The 18,284-nt window shown below is 53.7% G+C and overlaps 3 protein-coding genes across 3 annotated transcripts; 1 reads left to right on the top strand and 2 right to left on the bottom strand.

Moving 5' to 3' along the window:
- Positions 1-556: 556 nt before the first annotated feature.
- IWZ02DRAFT_466379 (uncharacterized protein) lies at positions 557-7,305 on the bottom strand. Its single transcript, XM_066768499.1, has one exon. The coding sequence runs from the start codon at positions 7,010-7,012 to the stop codon at positions 725-727; it is 6,288 nt and encodes a 2,095-aa protein (XP_066617514.1). The 5' UTR covers positions 7,013-7,305; the 3' UTR covers positions 557-724.
- A 577-nt stretch (positions 7,306-7,882) lies between these two features.
- On the top strand, positions 7,883-9,022 carry IWZ02DRAFT_387300 (aldo-keto reductase; the record flags this gene model as incomplete). Its single annotated transcript, XM_066765530.1, has 2 exons — positions 7,883-8,580; positions 8,626-9,022. The coding sequence occupies 2 exons, from the start codon at positions 7,883-7,885 to the stop codon at positions 9,020-9,022; spliced, it is 1,095 nt and encodes a 364-aa protein (XP_066617513.1).
- A 1,886-nt stretch (positions 9,023-10,908) lies between these two features.
- Positions 10,909-18,162, bottom strand: IWZ02DRAFT_164768 (uncharacterized protein). Its single transcript, XM_066762120.1, has 6 exons — positions 17,864-18,162; positions 17,112-17,773; positions 16,727-17,060; positions 14,392-16,682; positions 11,792-14,344; positions 10,909-11,744 (listed from the first exon to the last, which is right to left on the bottom strand). The coding sequence occupies exons 1-6, from the start codon at positions 17,982-17,984 to the stop codon at positions 10,989-10,991; spliced, it is 6,717 nt and encodes a 2,238-aa protein (XP_066617512.1). The 5' UTR covers positions 17,985-18,162; the 3' UTR covers positions 10,909-10,988.
- Between the last annotated feature and the right edge of the window lie 122 nt (positions 18,163-18,284).

The raw sequence follows: 18,284 nt of genomic DNA, 5'->3' as shown, positions 1-18,284 counted from the left end.
CTAACTAAGTAAGATAGCTACTATCTTACTTACTATACCTTTTTAGGTTAGTTAGTATAGTAGTATTAGCCCTACTACCTTATACTATAGCCTACTTATATATAATACTATAATAGTATTTTATAATATAGATAATAGTAAGTTTAATAGTATATATAATATTATTATAAGGTATTATAAATACTCCCTAGAATTTTAGCTACTACTTAGCTAGATAACTAACTAAATAATAAAAATATTATTTACTAGGAGAGAGGGGTAGTATTATATATAAGTAGTCTATACTACTATTATAGCTAATCTATAGTATTTAGTATTAGGAGTTTTTAGGCTTATATATATACTAGCTATAGTTAGTTACTAGTAGGTCTTATAATAACTACTCTTACTTCTTACCTATTAATTATTAGTAATTAGTATAATTAGCTCTACTTAGTACTATAATACTACTTAATTTAACTAACTCTTTATAGTACTAAATTTTATAGTAGTAGTATAATAATTATACTACTACTTAAATATATAGACTAACTAGATAAGAAAGTTACCTATCTTAGTTACTATATCTTTTTAGATTAGTTAGTATAGTAGTATTAGCTCTACTACCTTATACTCTCTTATATAGCCTTTATCTACTTTATAAGAAATAACTAGTAGCTATATAGTACTACTTAGATATTTACTTCCCTATCTCTTTACCTCTACCGCCTACTCTACTACTACTCTACTTACCGTCGGAGCTCCTCGTTAGAGTACGAGAATGAGACGACGTAGTAACTCCCGCGATACCTCTACTAATGCTCCCGGTGAAACTCGCACTTAAGCTAGTACCGCTTCCAACTCTAGCCATGCCGGTGCTACCAGCCGTGTTGATACTGCCGACGAGCGGGCTATGGCTTGCGCTCTGTCCGCCCGCTGCGTAGAGGCCGCTGTGGCCTGCACCAGACCCGGCGAATGGACTGTTACTCCCACTCGCACTCGAAAAGGGCGAATGTTGTTGAATTGTGCCTGCTGTCGTCGGTTGACCCATGTAGCCGCCCCCGGCGCCCGTGATGCCCCCTAGAGGCAAAGTCGTGGCAGGCGTCACTGGAGCCGTTGCAAATCCAGTCGTTACTGATGTGCCCGACGCTGGACTGCCGTCTCTCGGTCGCTCCCGGTCTTTAACATCTCTATCCACAGTTGTGCCAGTCTTGGCCGCAACTCCCGGTGGTAGCCTCAAGCTGGGAATTCGTTCTTCGCTAATAGGCGGCGGCAGCACCGAGCCAACCCACGGGCTTTCTCTTTCCCTCGCCATGAAGCTGGGGCTGGGTCGCGGGCTAAACCTGTCGCGCCCGCTGCCCGCGGCAAAGATACTACCCATCCATGGACTCATGCGTGGACTGTGCTTCCCCGCTCCTTGCTGCTTCGATATTTCGGCGGCGAACTCGGTGTAAAAACGACGCAGTGCATCTTCGTTGGAGGTTAATAGTTCCATCTCGTCTTTGATCGCCTCGGCAGTGCGAAGCGTCTCGCGCCTGTTGGGTATGCTCGGGCCTGGGCCTGGTCCCGAAATGCCAGGAGTGTTTGGCAGCAAAGGGAGCGGTGGTAGCGGAGGAAGACCTGCATCAGACACTGGCCGCATTGCGGGAGATGCAAACGGAGAGCGGAAATTAGTGACTTGGTCCTTGAGACCAAATATTGGAGGCGGCGGTGGAGGTGCAGCATCTTGAAGTGGGTGCTTCGGCGTGTTTCGTGCAAGGCCGACGCCAAAGGCTCCGCGGGAGTTGCAGAGGCGATTTGCCAAGAGCAGAAATGTACCCTCGTCTGTAATCTGCGCAATGACGACGCCGCTCTTGTGAACAAACTGAGTGTACTTGTACGACGGCCTGCCCCAGCTATATGTCACATCGACGTCGGTGGGAAAGCATGAAGCTGCTTCCATGTCGAGCACGAAGCCAAACTTTCGAAGGATACCTTTGTGGTAGACATGTTTATCTGTTGTCAGAGAGCCGGACTTGTTGGGATGAGGACCAAAAGACGTGGCGTCAAAGTATTGCGGTTGTGGTGGATTTTTTGGCGGTGGCATTGCCAGCTTGACCACGTATGGTTTTCGAAAAGGGTGCGACTCTGCGACGCTGGTTGCCTCTGCAATGGGCACTTCAACAAGACGCAGTCCGTACTTTTCAACAGCAGTGCCCCAGGTGGTAATGGCATCGTCAATCAGCTTTGAAGTCACATTCATCCAGTCGATACGGATGTGGTAGCAATTGTCGGGATTGTGGAGTCGATCGTAATGCAATGTCGCGATTTCTGGCCGAAACGAACGCTTTCGAATATCCACATCGATCCGCATGGTGTTGGAAAGGCACACGCTCTTGCGCGGCGAACCCAGTCGAGTGGGCGTTTTGTCCCCGTCACCATCCCCAGAGGCGGAGCAGGAGGCGCTGCTTGCCTGGCTCTCGCGCTCTGATGCCGAGTTGGAGTTCGAGTTAGAGTTCGATGAGGTGGCTGTCGGTGGTCGACTTCCTTTGCCAGCGAAACTTGACGCAATTGACACTGGTCGGGGTGCGTCAGTGCTTGGGGTAGACGGCACCGAAGACTTTTCCGTGCGACGTCCACCGCCGCCCATGGATAAGCCCAACCAGCCTTTTTGTCCTTCTTTCTCATATCGCGGCGCGCGATATTCCGAAGTGAGGTGGTAGAAAAAGTTGCCGTCACGGAAGGGATGCTTGCCCGTGACGTGGCGGAAGAGACCTTTTGCCATGAGCTGATTGCCGAGCAAAACTGCATCCTCGCGAGTCTCAATGTCGCGAAAGTTTTGGAGTATCCAAGTGGTCAAATCAAACCCGACAAAGCAAGACAGATGGAGCTTGAAGTGCCATCGCCGATCCGCCATTGGAATGCCTTTGTCGCTCTGCAGCTCCGCCGCCAGCTTCGAGAGGTCGTAGTTGGAGCTAGTGTACGACTCTGTCCCGGCAAAAAGGTTGCTGGAAAAGGTGTCCATATTTCCTTCATCCATCAGGATGCCGTCGAGCCCTCCAGCGACGACAGCTGACGGATCTCTCGTTTGGAAGTTGATTGCCAGAGGATTTGAGTCCTTTTTGGTGGAATCGGCATGGTTCACTTGACGTTCTTCGGGCGACACGTAACGTAACTTTTGCCAGATTTGTGTCAGCTTCCGTATCCCCTCCAGGCGAATTTCCTCATCAGAATCCTCGGTGACGGTTGACAATTGGCCTTGGACCCGTGGCTTGGTCGGGACTTCGATGGGAAGCAAAACGAAGCGTGCGCGCCAAAAGTGCAAAGCTTCGGTAAACTCTTGTCCGTAACCAGCAAGGTAGCTGTCGATAAAGTTCCAGTTGTATTCGTCGCCTGGTGGTTTCAGTGGTACTTCCTGAATGTTGTACGTTTCGTCCAGTGCGGTACGAATGAGTGGCTTGTAGACGAACGGTGGGCTGCCGCTTTCGGTGGACAGCGCCACAGTCGGCTTGCGCATGAACCTCTTAACCTCCACCTCTCCCGAACTGATGCACATGAGTTGATGAACGGTTCCACCAATGGACATGAAGACCGAAGAGCCTGCCTCGAGCATGTAGTCTTTTGCAAAAATGTTGGAGATTTCTTGCTCAGACTTTCCAGCAAACTCGGCGACCGCAGAGCCGATGATGATTTGGAAGCCGTGGCAGAGACGGAAACCAATGAGTTCCCTCAGCAGATTTTCCCGGCTCTTTGGTGGAGCATTCGGTTCGTCCTCGTCATTTTGGATAAGTCGATAAGGGCTCTCGTTATACTCCGTGGCCAGTTGCTCAGCGGTCGGGAAAAAGTCATTGGTCAACGGGACAGCCGCAGGAGAGCACAAAGACTTCCATTTCATCGAGTCTGCCTTGAGTGGCTGGGGAAATACGTGGTGCCATCTTCGAAACTGGCTTGCGACGTTGAGATTATTCTTTTTCGGATTGCAAGGATTCACAAGAATCATCCACGGCGCCAACGCATTGGTCGGTGACAGAGTCCGAGGGATCTCATCTCTTCCGCCACTTGAGGAAAGATTGATTTTGGGTCCCACTTGATCGAGCAAGCCCTTGGAACCAGCCAGCAGAAATAGCGACCCCGGATCTTTCAAGTCGGCCTGGCTGTGCGACGTTGAAAGAGATTGCCTGCCTTTGGGGGTGCCTGATCCAATCTGCAGACTTGATTCGGCAGAGTTGCTGTTGGAAGATTTTTTGCTTGCGTTTTGGATTTCAATCGGCTCCGAGGCCAGCTTGTTTTCGTGAAAGCTGTTTCCGAGGGCAGCAGATAGCACACTAAATTGCGAGGGTTTTCGAGCAAGCGAAGTTGTTGGAGTTACCTTGCTGATTGACCCGGTGACGTTTTTGTTCGTGTTGATTCCAGTGCTCGGTGCAGCTTTCGAAGGTCCGAATCCAAACGCAGAGAAGCTCATGTTTCGCGGGAACCATCTCGAGATGCGAGGATTCGAGCTTGAACTACTGGACTCTGCCCCGCTTCGAACGCCGAGAATCTCCTTGGTCCTTCCGCGCTCGGGGGTGGGAGGTCGCGATGATTCTGTTTTTGTCTCAGGCTCGTCTGGTGCTTCTGTCGAGTCTGATTTCTTGCTTCCCTTGGATGAGACTGGGAGCAGAGGGTGCACCGTCATGTTTTTATTCAGGACTGGCTTCTTCGGAGGTGATTGGGGCAGCTCCTCCAAAGGAGGCGACTCCTCCAACGTGTGTGAACTGATGCTCGGCCTGTGGCGCATGTGCCGAGAACTTCTCAAAGTGTCGTACCCAGGGTCTTTACCGCGCGAGAAACCAGGCGAGCGAGGAGGACGTGCCGATTCCATCATTGAGCCAGTCTCGCTCGTAAACGAAGCTGACAGTAGCGACTCGCTCGGAATGCTCCGGAAACGGTTGCTTCGCAAAACCTGCCTTGCTTCCAATTCCTTTTGCTGTCTGACTTTTCGAGCCTCGTCCTCAGCTTGCTGTCGACTGACCAGCGGTCGAAAGATGTGGTCGTCATAAATGTCCATCCAGGCGCGCTGCATGGCATTTTGGGCATCCAAGTCCAGTGGTTTCGAGCGGTAAATACCCAGTCGAGTGTCTGACGGTGAGGATGATGCGGGCAACGAGGGAGTCTTCTTTTGATCTGCACCTTCGTCCAAAGGCGCCAACAGTGACCAAGGATAGAGCGGATTCTCTTGCAAGTAGGGAACGGAAATGTTGCTGAGCTCGTTTTCCATGACTCCCACCATTTGGAGCTCGTACATGCGACAACGCAGCGAGAAGCCTTTTGACCTCTTTTGCGACTTGGCTTTTTTCTCGGCGGCCGGCGACGCGTTGAGCTCCTTCGACGAGCCTGTCCAAAAGGAAATGTCGAGCCAATGAGGCATGGCATAGCTCCACTTTCCAGGCTCAGGCTCGGCCATGGACTGGGCGAGAAATGCTTGATATTTTCCAGGAGAGGCAGATAGAGATCCGGGGCCGCGCTGTCTACTAGATCTGTGTGGCCCAAAGTTTGGAAACGTCTGGCGCGGCGTGTCGTCCTCTTCAACAGCTTCATCTCTAGCGAAATGCTTCTGCGTTGTTGTTGCCAAGCGAGGATTTCGGTATTTGAAAAGCGGGACGGAGTGCAGCGGCATGGGCTGCAGACAAACGAGATCGATTCCGATGCCGCTACCCATCAAAATGTCCGTCGTGAGCTTGAGCATGTTGTAGTCGACTTCGAATAGACCGGTCCCGGGAGTGATGACGATGACGGAGATGCCAGTTCGGACGAGGTCGCGGTCAATGTGGTCCTTGGAATATTGTCTGACGGCAAGGTTGATGGCTTCCAAAACGTTCCCTTTGTCGGCGGTGCGAGGGGTGCCAGCAATAATTGTCTCTGGGTGGACTTCTTCATCGTCACCCGTCCTTGTCGACTCGAAAAAGGGCATGATGGAAACATCTCTCAGGAAAGCCCGACATTCCTTCTTGAGCTGATAGAGAATGTGGACCCAGTCGCCGCTGGCCATTTCGCTGACCACTACGCGATAAAAGTCACGCGTTGCCCTGCCGTCTCGGGCTTCGGGGTCAAACGGCAGGCCGTTTGCTTCGCCGTTGTCTGGAAGGAAGCCTCTGTCATACTGCATGCGAGTAAAGAGGATGATGGAGACGAGGTGCTTCACGTCGAGCCGTTTCCAGCGCTTGAACAAATCTGGGAGGAAGCCGTTGATAACCTTGTTGAACATGATCTCTCCAGAGCCCTCGGTATCAAAGTTCCACATTTCCTTGGACATTTGGATGAAGAGGACGAACCTGGCCGACTCGCTGCGGAAAATTGGCTTGGTGGTCGTCGAAAAGTAGGCTGAATGGGTAGTTTTTCCATTTACAAAAACATTCTTGACGGTACCTTTGATGGTGCCCATGAAGAGCAACTTTTGGCCCTTGTACACAGTCTTGCCGCTCAACTCAGAAATGGCGAACCTCCACATGTCGGCCCGCGAGAGGTACTCGTCACGAAAGCTGATTTCAATGTGCGACGCTGAGTACAAGTCATCTTCGGCCACGGACAAGACGACCTGCATGCGATTGCGGAATCCAAAGTTGCGCGCAATGTGGTCTGAAATCGAGACTTGCAGATTCGGATACTTGGCCTTGAGGTCCTGGCTCATGGTCTTGGCGATGAAGACATACGTCTTTTGCGCGTCGATTTCTCGGCCGCCCTGCACTCGGTGGCCATTTTCGTCGAGCGTCACCATAAACGTTCCATGGCGATTCTTTTGCGAGCCAAGACCAGTGGAAGAGGCATGACGCGTAGTTTCCAACTTGATCCTGCGACCTCCATCCTGCGAGGAAGAACGCGGAACCTCTTGAAAATCGCGAACGGCTGTGTTTTGGCTCAGGGCCACAATCTTGACCAAAGTTCCGGGGGTGACGGACAACTCGGGAAATCGGTCAAGGTTTATCACGACGTCTTCGCGCGAGAACTGCGTTTCATGTGTCCACAACGTGCAGACTTTTTGAACCTTGGGAGAGGCCAGGTTCGCCGACTTGGACATGTTGACTGCAGAATGAGGACTCGATTGTCATGGTGTGCGTGGTATCAATCGGGAGTCAAGAGACGGATGCTAGGCGCGTTCGGCGGGTCATCTTGGGAAATCGTCAATGGATGTAAATCAATTCCAGTGAAAGAGACTCATGCTGGCGATGAATGGTGTTGAGTTTGGATGGCTGGCGACTTGCGGTCGACGTGATGCACGGGCCGCATCGCCTCACGTGCCTGGATCTGACCTCGGAGCGGAAGATTGTTTTGACGACTTTAACTCACCTCTCAATCTTCGGCCATGTCAGGATCTTGACCTCACTGCGCATCTGAGGAGAAGGGGCTTGTGCAAAAACTGTCTCGCCCTGTGGATGAGCCACCCGTGACCTCCGAAGGACCTGGCCAGCCTCGATGGATCCTTGCAGCTCCCGAGCCTATTCCAAACCCTGCACGACCAAGAAGCGATGTCTTGGGCAACATCAACCCACCGGCCAATGCAAAGGCATGTGATGGTCACCTGGACGATGGCGATTGAGCGTCGCTTTCAACGAGCGCAAACTCCTCACTCCATCGTTTCTTCGAGCTGCCGAATCTGAGATGGTCAGTGTCAAGCATCCGCACGCAGCGCCCAACGGCAGCGGATCCGACGGCACAAGAGGAGAGCTTAACACAATCGTGCTTGAGATGCAACACGTTTCACGAGTTTCCGGGGCGAGAGAATTCTATCTCCGATTAACCCCGCCTTGTAACACCTCATGCCCCTCCGAGAAGAGACGGTCGCGTTGACGGCGTGGTATAAATTTCGATGAAAAATTCAATGCTGCGCTATCTTCACATGTCGCACGTCCACGGCGTCTCATCCGCGACAACGCGCCAGCCGCTTACCATGACCTCCAACAACCATAACAACAATTCGATTCCGCCAGCGCTGGCCACGAGCATTGCCTCGACCAAAGTCGCATACAAGCAACTCGGTCGCAGCGGACTGCGCGTCTCTGTCCCCATCCTCGGTGCCATGTCCATTGGCCACAAGGCGTGGCAGCCGTGGGTCGTCGACTCGGAAGACGCAGTGTATCGTCTTCTTGGCGGCGCGTACGACCGCGGACTCAACACATGGGACACGGCCAACGTCTACTCCAATGGTGAGAGCGAAGCACTGATCGGCCGCGCGCTCAAGGCCCTCAAGATTCCCCGTCACAAGGTCGTCCTGCTGAGCAAATGCTGCGGATACGTGGGCGAGTCGCCAGACGTCAATCACATACGTTATCCGCATATGAAAACCACCCGCGACTACGTGAATCAGGGTGGGTTGAGCAGGACTGCGATCTTCAACGCTGTTGATGCCAGTTTGAGTCGCCTGCAGACCGACTATCTGGACCTGTTGCAGATACATCGCTTCGATCCCACGGTGCCGATTGAGGAGACGATGGAGGCGCTGCACGACTTGGTCAAGAGCGGCAAGGTGCGCTACATTGGGGCCAGCTCCATGTGGATGTATCAATTCGCGCAGATGCAATTTTGCGCCGAAAAGCGGGGCTGGACCAAGTTTGTCAGTATGCAAAATCACTACAGCTTGTGTTATCGGTACGTCTCGTCTCCCACTTCTCGTCTGGCGCTAATATCTTCCAGAGAAGAGGAGCGCGAAATGAACAAGTTTTGTGCCGAAACGGGCGTCGGTCTCATTCCCTGGGCCCCATTGTACCGTGGGCATCTGGCGCGCCCCATCGATCAAGGGAACACGGTGCGCGCTCGCGAGTCCGTCCGTAGTGGCTTATGGAAGGACATGACCGGTGCCGACCCAGAGATTGTGACACGCGTGCAGCAGCTGGCAGAGCGCAAGGGCTGGAAAATGTCGCAGGTGGCTCTCGCGTGGGTGATTCAAAAGGGCACGATTCCGATCGTTGGCTTCAGCAGCTTGGAACGCATCGAGGAAGCGGTTGCGGTCACTGGAAAAGAGCTGACGGACGAGGAGATGCGCTGGCTGGAGGAGCCGTACGTGCCCAAGGCGATTGTCGGACATTCTTGAAAGGCAAATCAAGTCTTCTTGAAGCATGAGCCATAAGTCTAAGTCTATCGCTGTCCAAATCCTCTCAGACTATTTTGATGCTTTCGATCTTTTTCTCTGATATAGACCTTCGCGGCTGAAGGCTCCGTGGCTGTCTCAATGTCAAAACACCCACTCTTTCGAAAACAGACTCCTCGACTTGCGACGTACAACCAAGAAATGATTACCTCGCTGGCTTCTCCAGGACTCTTCTTTCTTTCCAATGTGTATCAATAAGATCGCCCCAACAGTGACTGAGGCACAAGTATTTTTCGTTTTTGGCTGGCGTTCTCGACTAACTTGACTGGTCCTTCTCCTTCTCCGCACAGGACGTCGATCAAGCGCTTTGGTAACAGGCCGTCTCGCGTCCGAAATTGCATAGCGCATGGTGCTCAAGGCATTGAGATACCCAGGTCTTAGTGTGAACAATACTCTGATTTGAGGAAGTCCCTTGCGAAAGGTCTGGGGCCAATCCCAGCCCTGTCCACAGGCTAGAATCGTCAGATAGGGTGCAAATTCGAACTGTGGCCTCAAATGGAGGGGAACTTTCGCGAGCAGTTACAAGAATGCTACTTAATGAAAATTCTTCAGGAAAAGTCTTACTTCGAAGACCGGGTTTTGGTTTAGAGTTATTCGCGCAGGTACATTGGGAAGCTTTTTCAGAGAATCCGGGAATGCAACGTTCGAAACAATCTAGTAAGATTGGGCAAATTTTGCATTTTTCTTTGCGACGTGGAGTTGTTCCAGTCCAGCTTTGATAATCCGTGGACATAATTTGACCATGGAATGTAACCTGTTGAAGGCTCGCGCTCGCAAAGCAACGGTGGAGAGCGAATTCGCGGGAGCAGCAGTTCAAACGTTCACCCCGATCCTGTCTTCCTCTCCTCGCCAAAAGCTCGTTGGCTCCGGGGCACTTTGAGATTTTTTCGCCTCCCCTGAAAGCTGTTATGTTGTAAGAGACTTTCGATTATTGCATGGCCAAGGACAGAATGTGTGCTTTCGAGCGCCGGTAAGATAGCGATAGAAATATGCGGTGGGCAGAGAATTGAAGAAGAAACGACGGAGAGTACCAATCTACAACCAAGAATGTAATGCTTTCGATGGTTGAGTGCCTCATCACAGAACTGAGAGCGTTGTAGTAGACACAGGGCGGAGCCAGATCGCCTTGTATACATACTCCGCCTAGACTCAACGCCATTTCTCGGATCAGCCCCATTGAAGGATACCTGATGCGCCAAAGGTGTTGCACCATCCAAATTTTGGTTTGACTTGAAAAGTGGAAAGTGGTTGTGTAAAATAGCAAATGCTCCTCAAAGCACAGTTGAAGTTCTCAAAGCTTTACTATAAGAATATTCCAGCCGCACCTCTGCGCCTTGTCAGCTCAAGTCGTGTAGCGCAATGCAGCGCAATCGAGACAGTGGTTGCCTTGGACGGCTTACAGAGCCGGCCTGATGCATTGTCGGAGAAGCAAGGCTGTGAATGTGCCGAGAAAAACATGCTGAAGAAGAAATATGTTTCAGTTTCGCGGCTCGTTGTCCATGCATTGGTGTCGACATTGTCGTTTCGCGGCTGTCGGGTTTACACGCACACGAGCTCTTGATTTCACCGAGTACATCGACTACCATCTCGACAACTAATGACTGCCAAGTCGCAAGGTATGCCATCATCTTTCGAAGATGGCAGAAAGAACGGGAAAAGCGGAGCAGACAAGGCAAAAGCAGACAAGAGAACGTTTCAGAGAGCCACCCATTTATTAATGCTCACGAACGAAACAGAAACAAAGCATAGCAATGCACCATCCTTCCTATCCCACCATTTTCACCCGTCCGTCCGTCCGTCCATGCCGCATTCCACCTATACCCCGAAAAAGACCAAAAACGTCCCAAACGCCCTATAGTACATGCAGAGACGGACGAGCAGTAGCAACGTCCAAACGCTGCGAGCCACATCAATGACCGTTGAAAGCGACGTGGCCGTTGACACCGTTGACGCCGTTGAGCGCAGCGTGGCCGTTGACAGCTTGACCGTTGATGCCATTGGCCTTGGCCTCGGCAAGGTCACCAAAGCTCTGCTGGCGGTTAAGTTGGAGCCAGCGGAGGAGGTAGTCAGGACGCTTCTTCTGCTGGACATCGGCAAACTGCCACTCAGCGGGAGTGACAAAAGTGCCGAAGGAATCGCTGGCACTCGGAGGCTGCGTGCTCCACTTGTCGACGCGGGCATCAAAGTTGGCGACGCCAGGGTGCTCGTCGGCAAACTCGTCGACGGTGCGGGAAACCAGGTCGCCGATGCCGTAGATGTCGCCGTCGCCATCGTTACCCCAGCCGCCTTGGCGCGCATAGATGCGCTTGATGAGCTCGAGCTGCTGCAGCGCGACCTGTCCGGCCACATCCTCGGCGATGGCATCCTCCGAGTCGTCGTCCAGCTCGGCACGGAGAATCTCTTCGTGCAGCGCCAGCGCGTCGGCGTACTGGCCGGCCGAGACGTACAGCGATGAGAGTAGGTTGCACAGCTCGATCGTGACCGTGTCGAGGAGACCCCAGGTGCGGCGCAAGTTGTAGCACATGGACTCGCACAGCGCGATGGCAGCGTCCTGTTTGTTGCGCACGTACAGAACCTCCACGAGACGGCGGCCGACGGAAATGACCGTTGTCGCGGACCACGAGGCCTGGAGCTGGCGAGAGTTCCAGAGCTGGGTGAGGAGCCACTATGATTTGTTAGTATTGAGACTGCAATATGACAAGGAGAACATACCTCAAGGTCCTCGTAGTTCTTTTGCTCGCCCATAAGGCGAACCAAATTGTTGAGCTCAGTGGCCTGCAGCTGGACGAGGTCGATGTCGAGGCTTTTGCAAGCCGTCAGCGTCTCACGGAGGACGGCCTTGCTCAACTCAATCATCTTGCTCTGCAGCTTGAAGTCGCTCGTCTTCTTGACGCCGAGACCGGCCAAGTACAGCGACAGCTTGAAGCTGCTAGGAATGTTCTTGGAGTTCCCGAAGCCCTGGCGAGCAGAGACGAATTGAAAGGTGACAAGGGCAATCTCGTAGGCCTGGGCAAACTGCTCGGCTTCGAGAAGGGTGTTGACCTTGTTGGTGCCGGCGGAAATGGCGACCAGGGCAAGATCGTCGTGAGTGCGCAGTTTGGACAGCTCCTCGACAAGGGCAATGAAGAAGGCACGCGTGACCTGGCTCTGGGTCTTGATGTTGGCGCCAAACTGCTCCATGAAGAGTGCAAACAGCTTCTCCTCGAGGGCCAGCGTCTGCTCAGAGTGACGCTGGTCCGCCTTCAGAAAGGTGTAGAGACGAGCACCATTGAAAATCTTGGCCTCGACGCTGACATCCTTGGCCTGGAGCGAAAGGTTGTAGCGGTCGTACAGAATGCCCTCGGTGACGAGGTCAGTCATGATATCAGAGAAGGTAGGCCTCTTGGCGACGTCGGCGACGTCGGCGGCGAGCAGGGCCTCCTCAAAAGCAGCAACGAAGACGAGAGCACGGCGGTCGACGGCCTGGGGAATCTTGACCTGGACCTTGGCGGTGGCAGCGGCATCCTTGGAGATGATCTGGAAGCGCAAGTCCTTGAGCAGAGCCCACGCTTGAGCAGAAAAGTTGCAGGAGAGGTACGTCTTCGCGAGCGAGGTACCCGACTCGTGCAGCTTGGTCGAGTCGACCTTGTTACCGGCTGAAATGATCTCGACGGCGGTCGTCTGGAGCTGCTGTTGAGCCTGGGTGCGCACCTCGGGCTTCTCAGACTTGGCCCACACCGAGACGAGCGAAGCCAGGCTAGCGAGCGTCGACTTGTGAGCGACACCGTGCTCCTTCTTGCTCGTCTCGAGCTGTTCCTTCCACAGGCGCTCAGCCCTCTCGGTCGACTCGGCCGTGGGGGCACCCGTGGCAGTCTGGCTCGAGTAGAGAGCGGCGAGGTGGCTCTTCGCGGTGGCCAGGATGCTGAGCTGCGCCGGAGTCGGCTTCTGGTCCTTGGGAAGCTCAGCAGATTTGGCAACGACCTCTTCGCAAATTTTGACGGCCTCTTGCTGCTGTTCGGGCTTGTCGCTCTTGCGCCAGACCTCGGCAAGCTTGAGGTTGGCCGTGGTGGTGATTTGAGCGTTGGGGCCGTAGACAGTCTTGCAAGTGTCCCGATACTGCTGAGCGATCTGGCTGAGAGTAGTCGTGTCGACGCGGAGGTACGTCTCGAGGACGGTAGTGTAACGCTTGTGGATAGCCTGGACCAACTCGGGCGACATTTGGTATTCCTTGGCCTTCTTCTGGAAAGTGACCCAGACCGTCGAGTAGACGGTGCGAGCCTCTTGCCAGCGCTTCTGCTCGTAGTAGATCTTGGACAAGGCAATTGCGGCTCGGAGACCCTCTTGGCTGAGGACGCCGTTGTTGTCCTTCTCGGCCTTGGTGATTTCCAAGTAGTAGCGGTCAGCACCCTTGAGACGGTACTTCATGCACAAGTCGCCCATGGTGTAGAGCGTCTTGAGCGTGAGCGGGTTACGAGCACCAAGGGTGGTGCGGTAGCTCTCGAGCAGCTGTTGGTAGATAAAGAGGGCCTTGTTGTACTGCTTGGTGCGAATGTGGAACTCGATCAAGTCGTTGGCAGACGCAGCAACTAGCTCGTCCTGGATGCGCAGGCTGGAGCGAGCTGACTGGAAGACTTGGACGTAAATCTTCTCGGCCTGCTCGGTCTGGTTGCACTCAGCGTAGCAAAGCGCGAGACGGCGGGCCAACTTGATGGACTCGTCAGTGTACTCCTTGGGGAAGCCGTGCTTGCCCTCCACGCCAATTGTGGGCCAAATCTGGCGAAGAGTCTTGAAGACGACATCAATGGCTTCGGACCAGCGCTTCTTGTTGATGTAGAACGTCGACAGCGTCTCGCAAGTCTGCAGACGGCTTTCAATGGTGACCTCTGCCTTGGCAACGACGCCGGCCTTGGCCGCAGCATCGACGGCAGGGGCGGCAGCCTGGGGAGCGGAGATTGCAGCCTCGACAACCTCGTCCATGATGGCATCGGCCTCATCGTCACCCTCGTCATCGCTGATGTCGGCGGTGTCGGCGGGAGCAGTACCAGCAGCAGTAGCCTTGCGAGCAGCTTCCTTCTTGTTGTTCTGCTTTTGCTGGACGGCATCGGCCAGGGATACGGCAGTGCCGACGGCGGCAGTCGAGCTCTTCTCGCCGCTGGCCTTGAGGAAACCCCAGACGTTCTTGAAGACGGCAATCGCAGTCTCAAGAATGCCCATGGCCTTGAGCTCCTCACCGACCTGGTTGAGCTGGGTGACGACTGCCTTGGACTTGTTGTCGCGGTGCTGGTACTGTACGGAATTAGCGTTGATTGACAAGATGGATATTGAGAACTCACCTCGAGCCAGACACCATGAAGAATGTTCGTTGCCTCGGCCTCGCGGTTCTGGCGCTTGAGGTAGCGGGCGTAGGCGATGCTGACTTGAATCTTGCGCTCGTGCGACTCTTGAGAGTCACGGTTTGTGCGGCAGTATTGAGTGAGACCGCGCCACAAAGAAATGTAAAGCTCCTCGGCACGGACAAGATCGCCCTTCTCCTCGTACGTCTTGGCCATCTGCAGAGTGATCTCGACACGACGAATGTCGAAGATGTCAAGGGTCTGCTCGGCCGTCTCAAACAGGGGCTGGGTGTACTGGACAACCTCCTCGTGCTTGGACGTCTTGTACAGGACGGCCTTGAGCTTCTCGGCAGCAGTCATGGTATCGGGGGAGAACTTGCCGCTCTGAGTGACGGTGTGCTGGTAGACTTCGCGGTAGACGGCCTCGGCCTTGTCATTCTCCTTAATGTCCGTGTACAGCTGAGCAAGCTCGTTGTTGTACTTGGTGGCCAGCGTGCTGTTGGCGCCGTTGCGCTGCTTGTCCGTCTCAATGACATACTTGAGCAACTCCTCCTTGCGGGCAACCTCATCGTTGCGAGCGGTGTGCTTGACTTCCTCGGTGCTCTCGATTGCGGCAACCGCGCAGTTGAGGGACAGCTCATGGCTCTTCCCGAGAACGGACTGGGCAGTCTTCGCGGCCTGGTAGAAGAACTGGTTGGCCTTGGCAGGCACGTGGAGTTTCTGGTAGGAGAGAGCCAGGTTGATCGAGTTTTGCATGGTGCAGACATGGTTGTCACCCAGAGCCTGCTGGCGAATGTTGTACGCCAAAAGCTGCTGCTCGTTTGCCTTGCTCGTCAAAGTCTGCTTCTCCCAAGTGCTACGCTCAAGCTGAACAAGCAGAGTGGAGCTAGGGAAGATATTCTTGACTTCGGGGGTGAGAGGCTGGAGCTTGCCACCGGCAAAGAAGGTCGAGCGCGTGAAGTGAGTCAACCAATTGCGAGAGGCATACTCGAGCAGGCTGTTGGAGCGGAAGAGGTCGTCAATCTCGTATGGCCTAAGCTCCTGAAGAGAAGGCTCAACGTTGCGAGAGACGGAAGTCTTCACGTAGAGCAGCAGCCTGGTGGTTAGATCCTTGTTGGCCTCTTCCAGGGGCATCAGGTACTGATTCTCCTTGGTGAGCTGGAGCAAGTGCAGGCGAATCGACTCATTGCGGAAGCGGACGGTCTTGTCCTGGATGATGATCAAAGATCCACAAGCCTTTTGGATGTCCTCGACAATGTTGCCAGATCTGGGCTGATGAAAGCCCTTCTGGACATTGAGCTCGAGCAGGAGCTGAATCTCGTTGGTTGTCAGGGGACGGTCGGCAGTCAGGAGCCAGCCAAAAATGAGGCGAGCGTCGCCCTTGAGAGACAGGGTGCTGATGTGTTTGTCGAGAAGCTCTCTTTGGGTGGTGGGGAGCTCCTTGGCAATGTTTTGGACATCGACAATCGAGCGGGCATTGTTGAAAAGCTGCAAAGCCATCTCGGCCCAGGAAAGGGAGCCGTTGCTGCGTTGAGCCAGCTGATCGGCAACCTCTTCAATCTCGTGCTTGTTGCCAATGCCGCAAGACTTGAGCCATCCACGAGTGACGTGCTTGACGTCCTCTTTGGTGCGCTCCGGGCCCATGGTGATGTGGCGGCTGGGGCGGGAGAAGGGCTTGGGCAGGGGCCGAGTGAGAATGATGACGCGGACGTTTTCATTCTTGGCGGCAATGTCGTGGAGCCTCTCAAACGCCTCAAACTCTTCGTCGCCCTCGAGAGCCTCGAGACCGTCGATGACAAGCGCAACGTTGGTCAACGGCTTCAAGGCAGTCTCGAGGGTGTACCAGAGGGCATCCTCAGCATCCTGAGTCATGTTGGTGTTGTTATCCAGCTCAAGGACGTTGGCAAGGCACCTGTAGAGGGCGACGTTGCCGACGTTTTGCTCGAGCAGCTGCAGGAGAAGAGTCTTGACCAGAGCAATCTGCGTTGCCTGCACAGGAATCTGGCCGTCGACTTCGGCGTGGACGGCCTGGTAAGTCTTTCTGCCAATGGGGCGCTGCAGTCTCTCCAGGATCCAGCCGAAGAGGACGCTCTTGCCCGAGCCAGACTCGCCAGTGATTGTGAGAATGTTCTCCTTGCTTCTCATAAAGTCGGCCAGGGGCCTGTCGAGCCATTCGCAAGTGTACTCGGCGCGCAAAACGCGGGTGGCGCGGCGGCCAGTAACCACGGCCTGGAGCGTGCGGTCCTGGGGCAGCAGCCACTGGCGAATGGTCTCAATGGAGACGCGAATATCTTTTCCGTTAGTTTGAGAAATTGAGAAATTGAATTTATCTTACCGGTCAGTTCGGACGAGTTCCTCAGCTGGTATGTCCACATCAGGTTGGCAATCTTGTCCTTGTGCTGAACAAAAGACTCCATCAGACGACCAAACGTAATGTTGAAGTCGACCGTGACGCTCGACGTCGACATTGTCCTGGCGCTCTTGCGATAGTAGACGGTGATTTCAATCGCCAACGCGAGCATGTCGGACAGGGCAAGGCTAAGCTCCCTCCTCGCCTCCGGAACATCGCGAACAATGGGGTAGTTGCGAATGTAAAAAGCAAAGGCAAGGCCGTATTCGTGGAAAATCGAAAAGGCTCTTTCCAGAGCCTCCCCGTTTTGAGGACCGAGCTAACTCGTCAGCGGAGTATGTTCAAAAGGTCGAGTGGCGCCGGTACTTACCTGCAGAAGGACCTGGAGACATGCAACAATAACATCTGCTGCTTCCTTGCTGGAATCGACAAAGGCATCGACACGCTCACCAAAAATGGACACCGAAGTAGCAAAGTACTCGGCCCACTTGAGAATCTTGTCCCACCTGCTGCCCTTGGGGGGCATCCGCCTCAGACGCTCGTGGCTGATGAAACTTATAAAGGCCTCAATCGTGATTCCGGCAGCCAGCCACTCCTCCTTGCTCGACTTGAGCTCATCCTCCAACCTCTGCCTCAGCGAGATCAGCGAGTCGCGCACGTCACCAATTATCTCCCGTCTGGGTGGGGACGGTGACTTTGCCCTGCTGATGACATTCTTCGCCTTCTTAATCAGGCTGTTGTCTTCTTGGGCAATTGTGGTGTCAGAGACAATGGTGGCAGGAATAGAGTTGACCGACATCCTGTCAGCTTCAGGCTTTGCGGCAGGACGAGGGAGTGATAGACGGCTTCGAGGAGCCTCGATTGATTTGGATGTGGATTTGCCGTTGACGGGAGTCTGTGAAGACGAACCCGGGGTCTGGGACCTTTTGAGGCTAGAAAGAATGGACATGTCGGACTCGTTGGGTTGTGTAGAGTGGGTGTGGCCGTGATCCTTCCCCGATGGATGGAAAACAATGGATGGGTTTGCGGCGTCTATACGAAAGAAAGACAATGTCAGCTCATAACACGTGGCGTGGCGGGTTTGATATCAGAGATCTAGAATGCTCCGATGGGGCAGCCCACCTTCTTCGCCTTCACCTCGAATTCCCAAAACTCCTAAGGCTTCCGAGAGACCCTTGCGAACGCGGTTTTTCTTGCCACGTTGGAGGAAGCTTGGGAGCTTTTCTTTGGTAGTAGGACGCATTGATCAATGCTGATCTCACCGCCTTTGTGGCTTGGGAATAAAGGGTATACGGATAACAATGGGGCAGAAATGAAGCGAAGAGAAGAGGCAGGGTTGACGTTACTTCGAGATTCAGGTTCCCCGAACACGCAGACTACAATATATGTATACTTCGGCTTCCCGGGCTGCATCTTGAAACGTCATGGCGAGCCCATCTGTGCCACCAAGTCAAATAAAATGGAGACGAGCACTTATCTCCAGGGGGTGTGACCATGGTAGAGGACAGAGATTGGCATGAGACAATTGGCTAATGCACTTGGG

Source organism: Phyllosticta citriasiana (genome assembly GCF_038021145.1).
Source record: "Phyllosticta citriasiana strain CBS 120426 chromosome Unknown IWZ02scaffold_26, whole genome shotgun sequence".
Classification (NCBI taxonomy): domain Eukaryota; kingdom Fungi; phylum Ascomycota; class Dothideomycetes; order Botryosphaeriales; family Phyllostictaceae; genus Phyllosticta; species Phyllosticta citriasiana.
The sequence above is the reverse complement of the archived record's forward strand: the minus strand, read 5'-3'. Positions and strand labels throughout refer to the sequence as shown.

Bases quoted from the DNA above. Each gene is read 5' to 3' on its own strand.
- IWZ02DRAFT_164768 (XM_066762120.1), bottom strand. From the start codon at position 17,984: ATGCGTCCTACTACCAAAGAAAAGCTCCCAAGCTTCCTCCAACGTGGC. The intron at 17,774-17,863 runs GTGGGCTGCCCC...TCTTTCGTATAG, and splicing joins TCGAGGTGAAGGCGAAGAAG to ACGCCGCAAACCCATCCATT. The intron at 17,061-17,111 runs GTAAGTACCGGC...CTGACGAGTTAG, and splicing joins GTCTCCAGGTCCTTCTGCAG to CTCGGTCCTCAAAACGGGGA.
- IWZ02DRAFT_466379 (XM_066768499.1), bottom strand. From the start codon at position 7,012: ATGTCCAAGTCGGCGAACCTGGCCTCTCCCAAGGTTCAAAAAGTCTGC.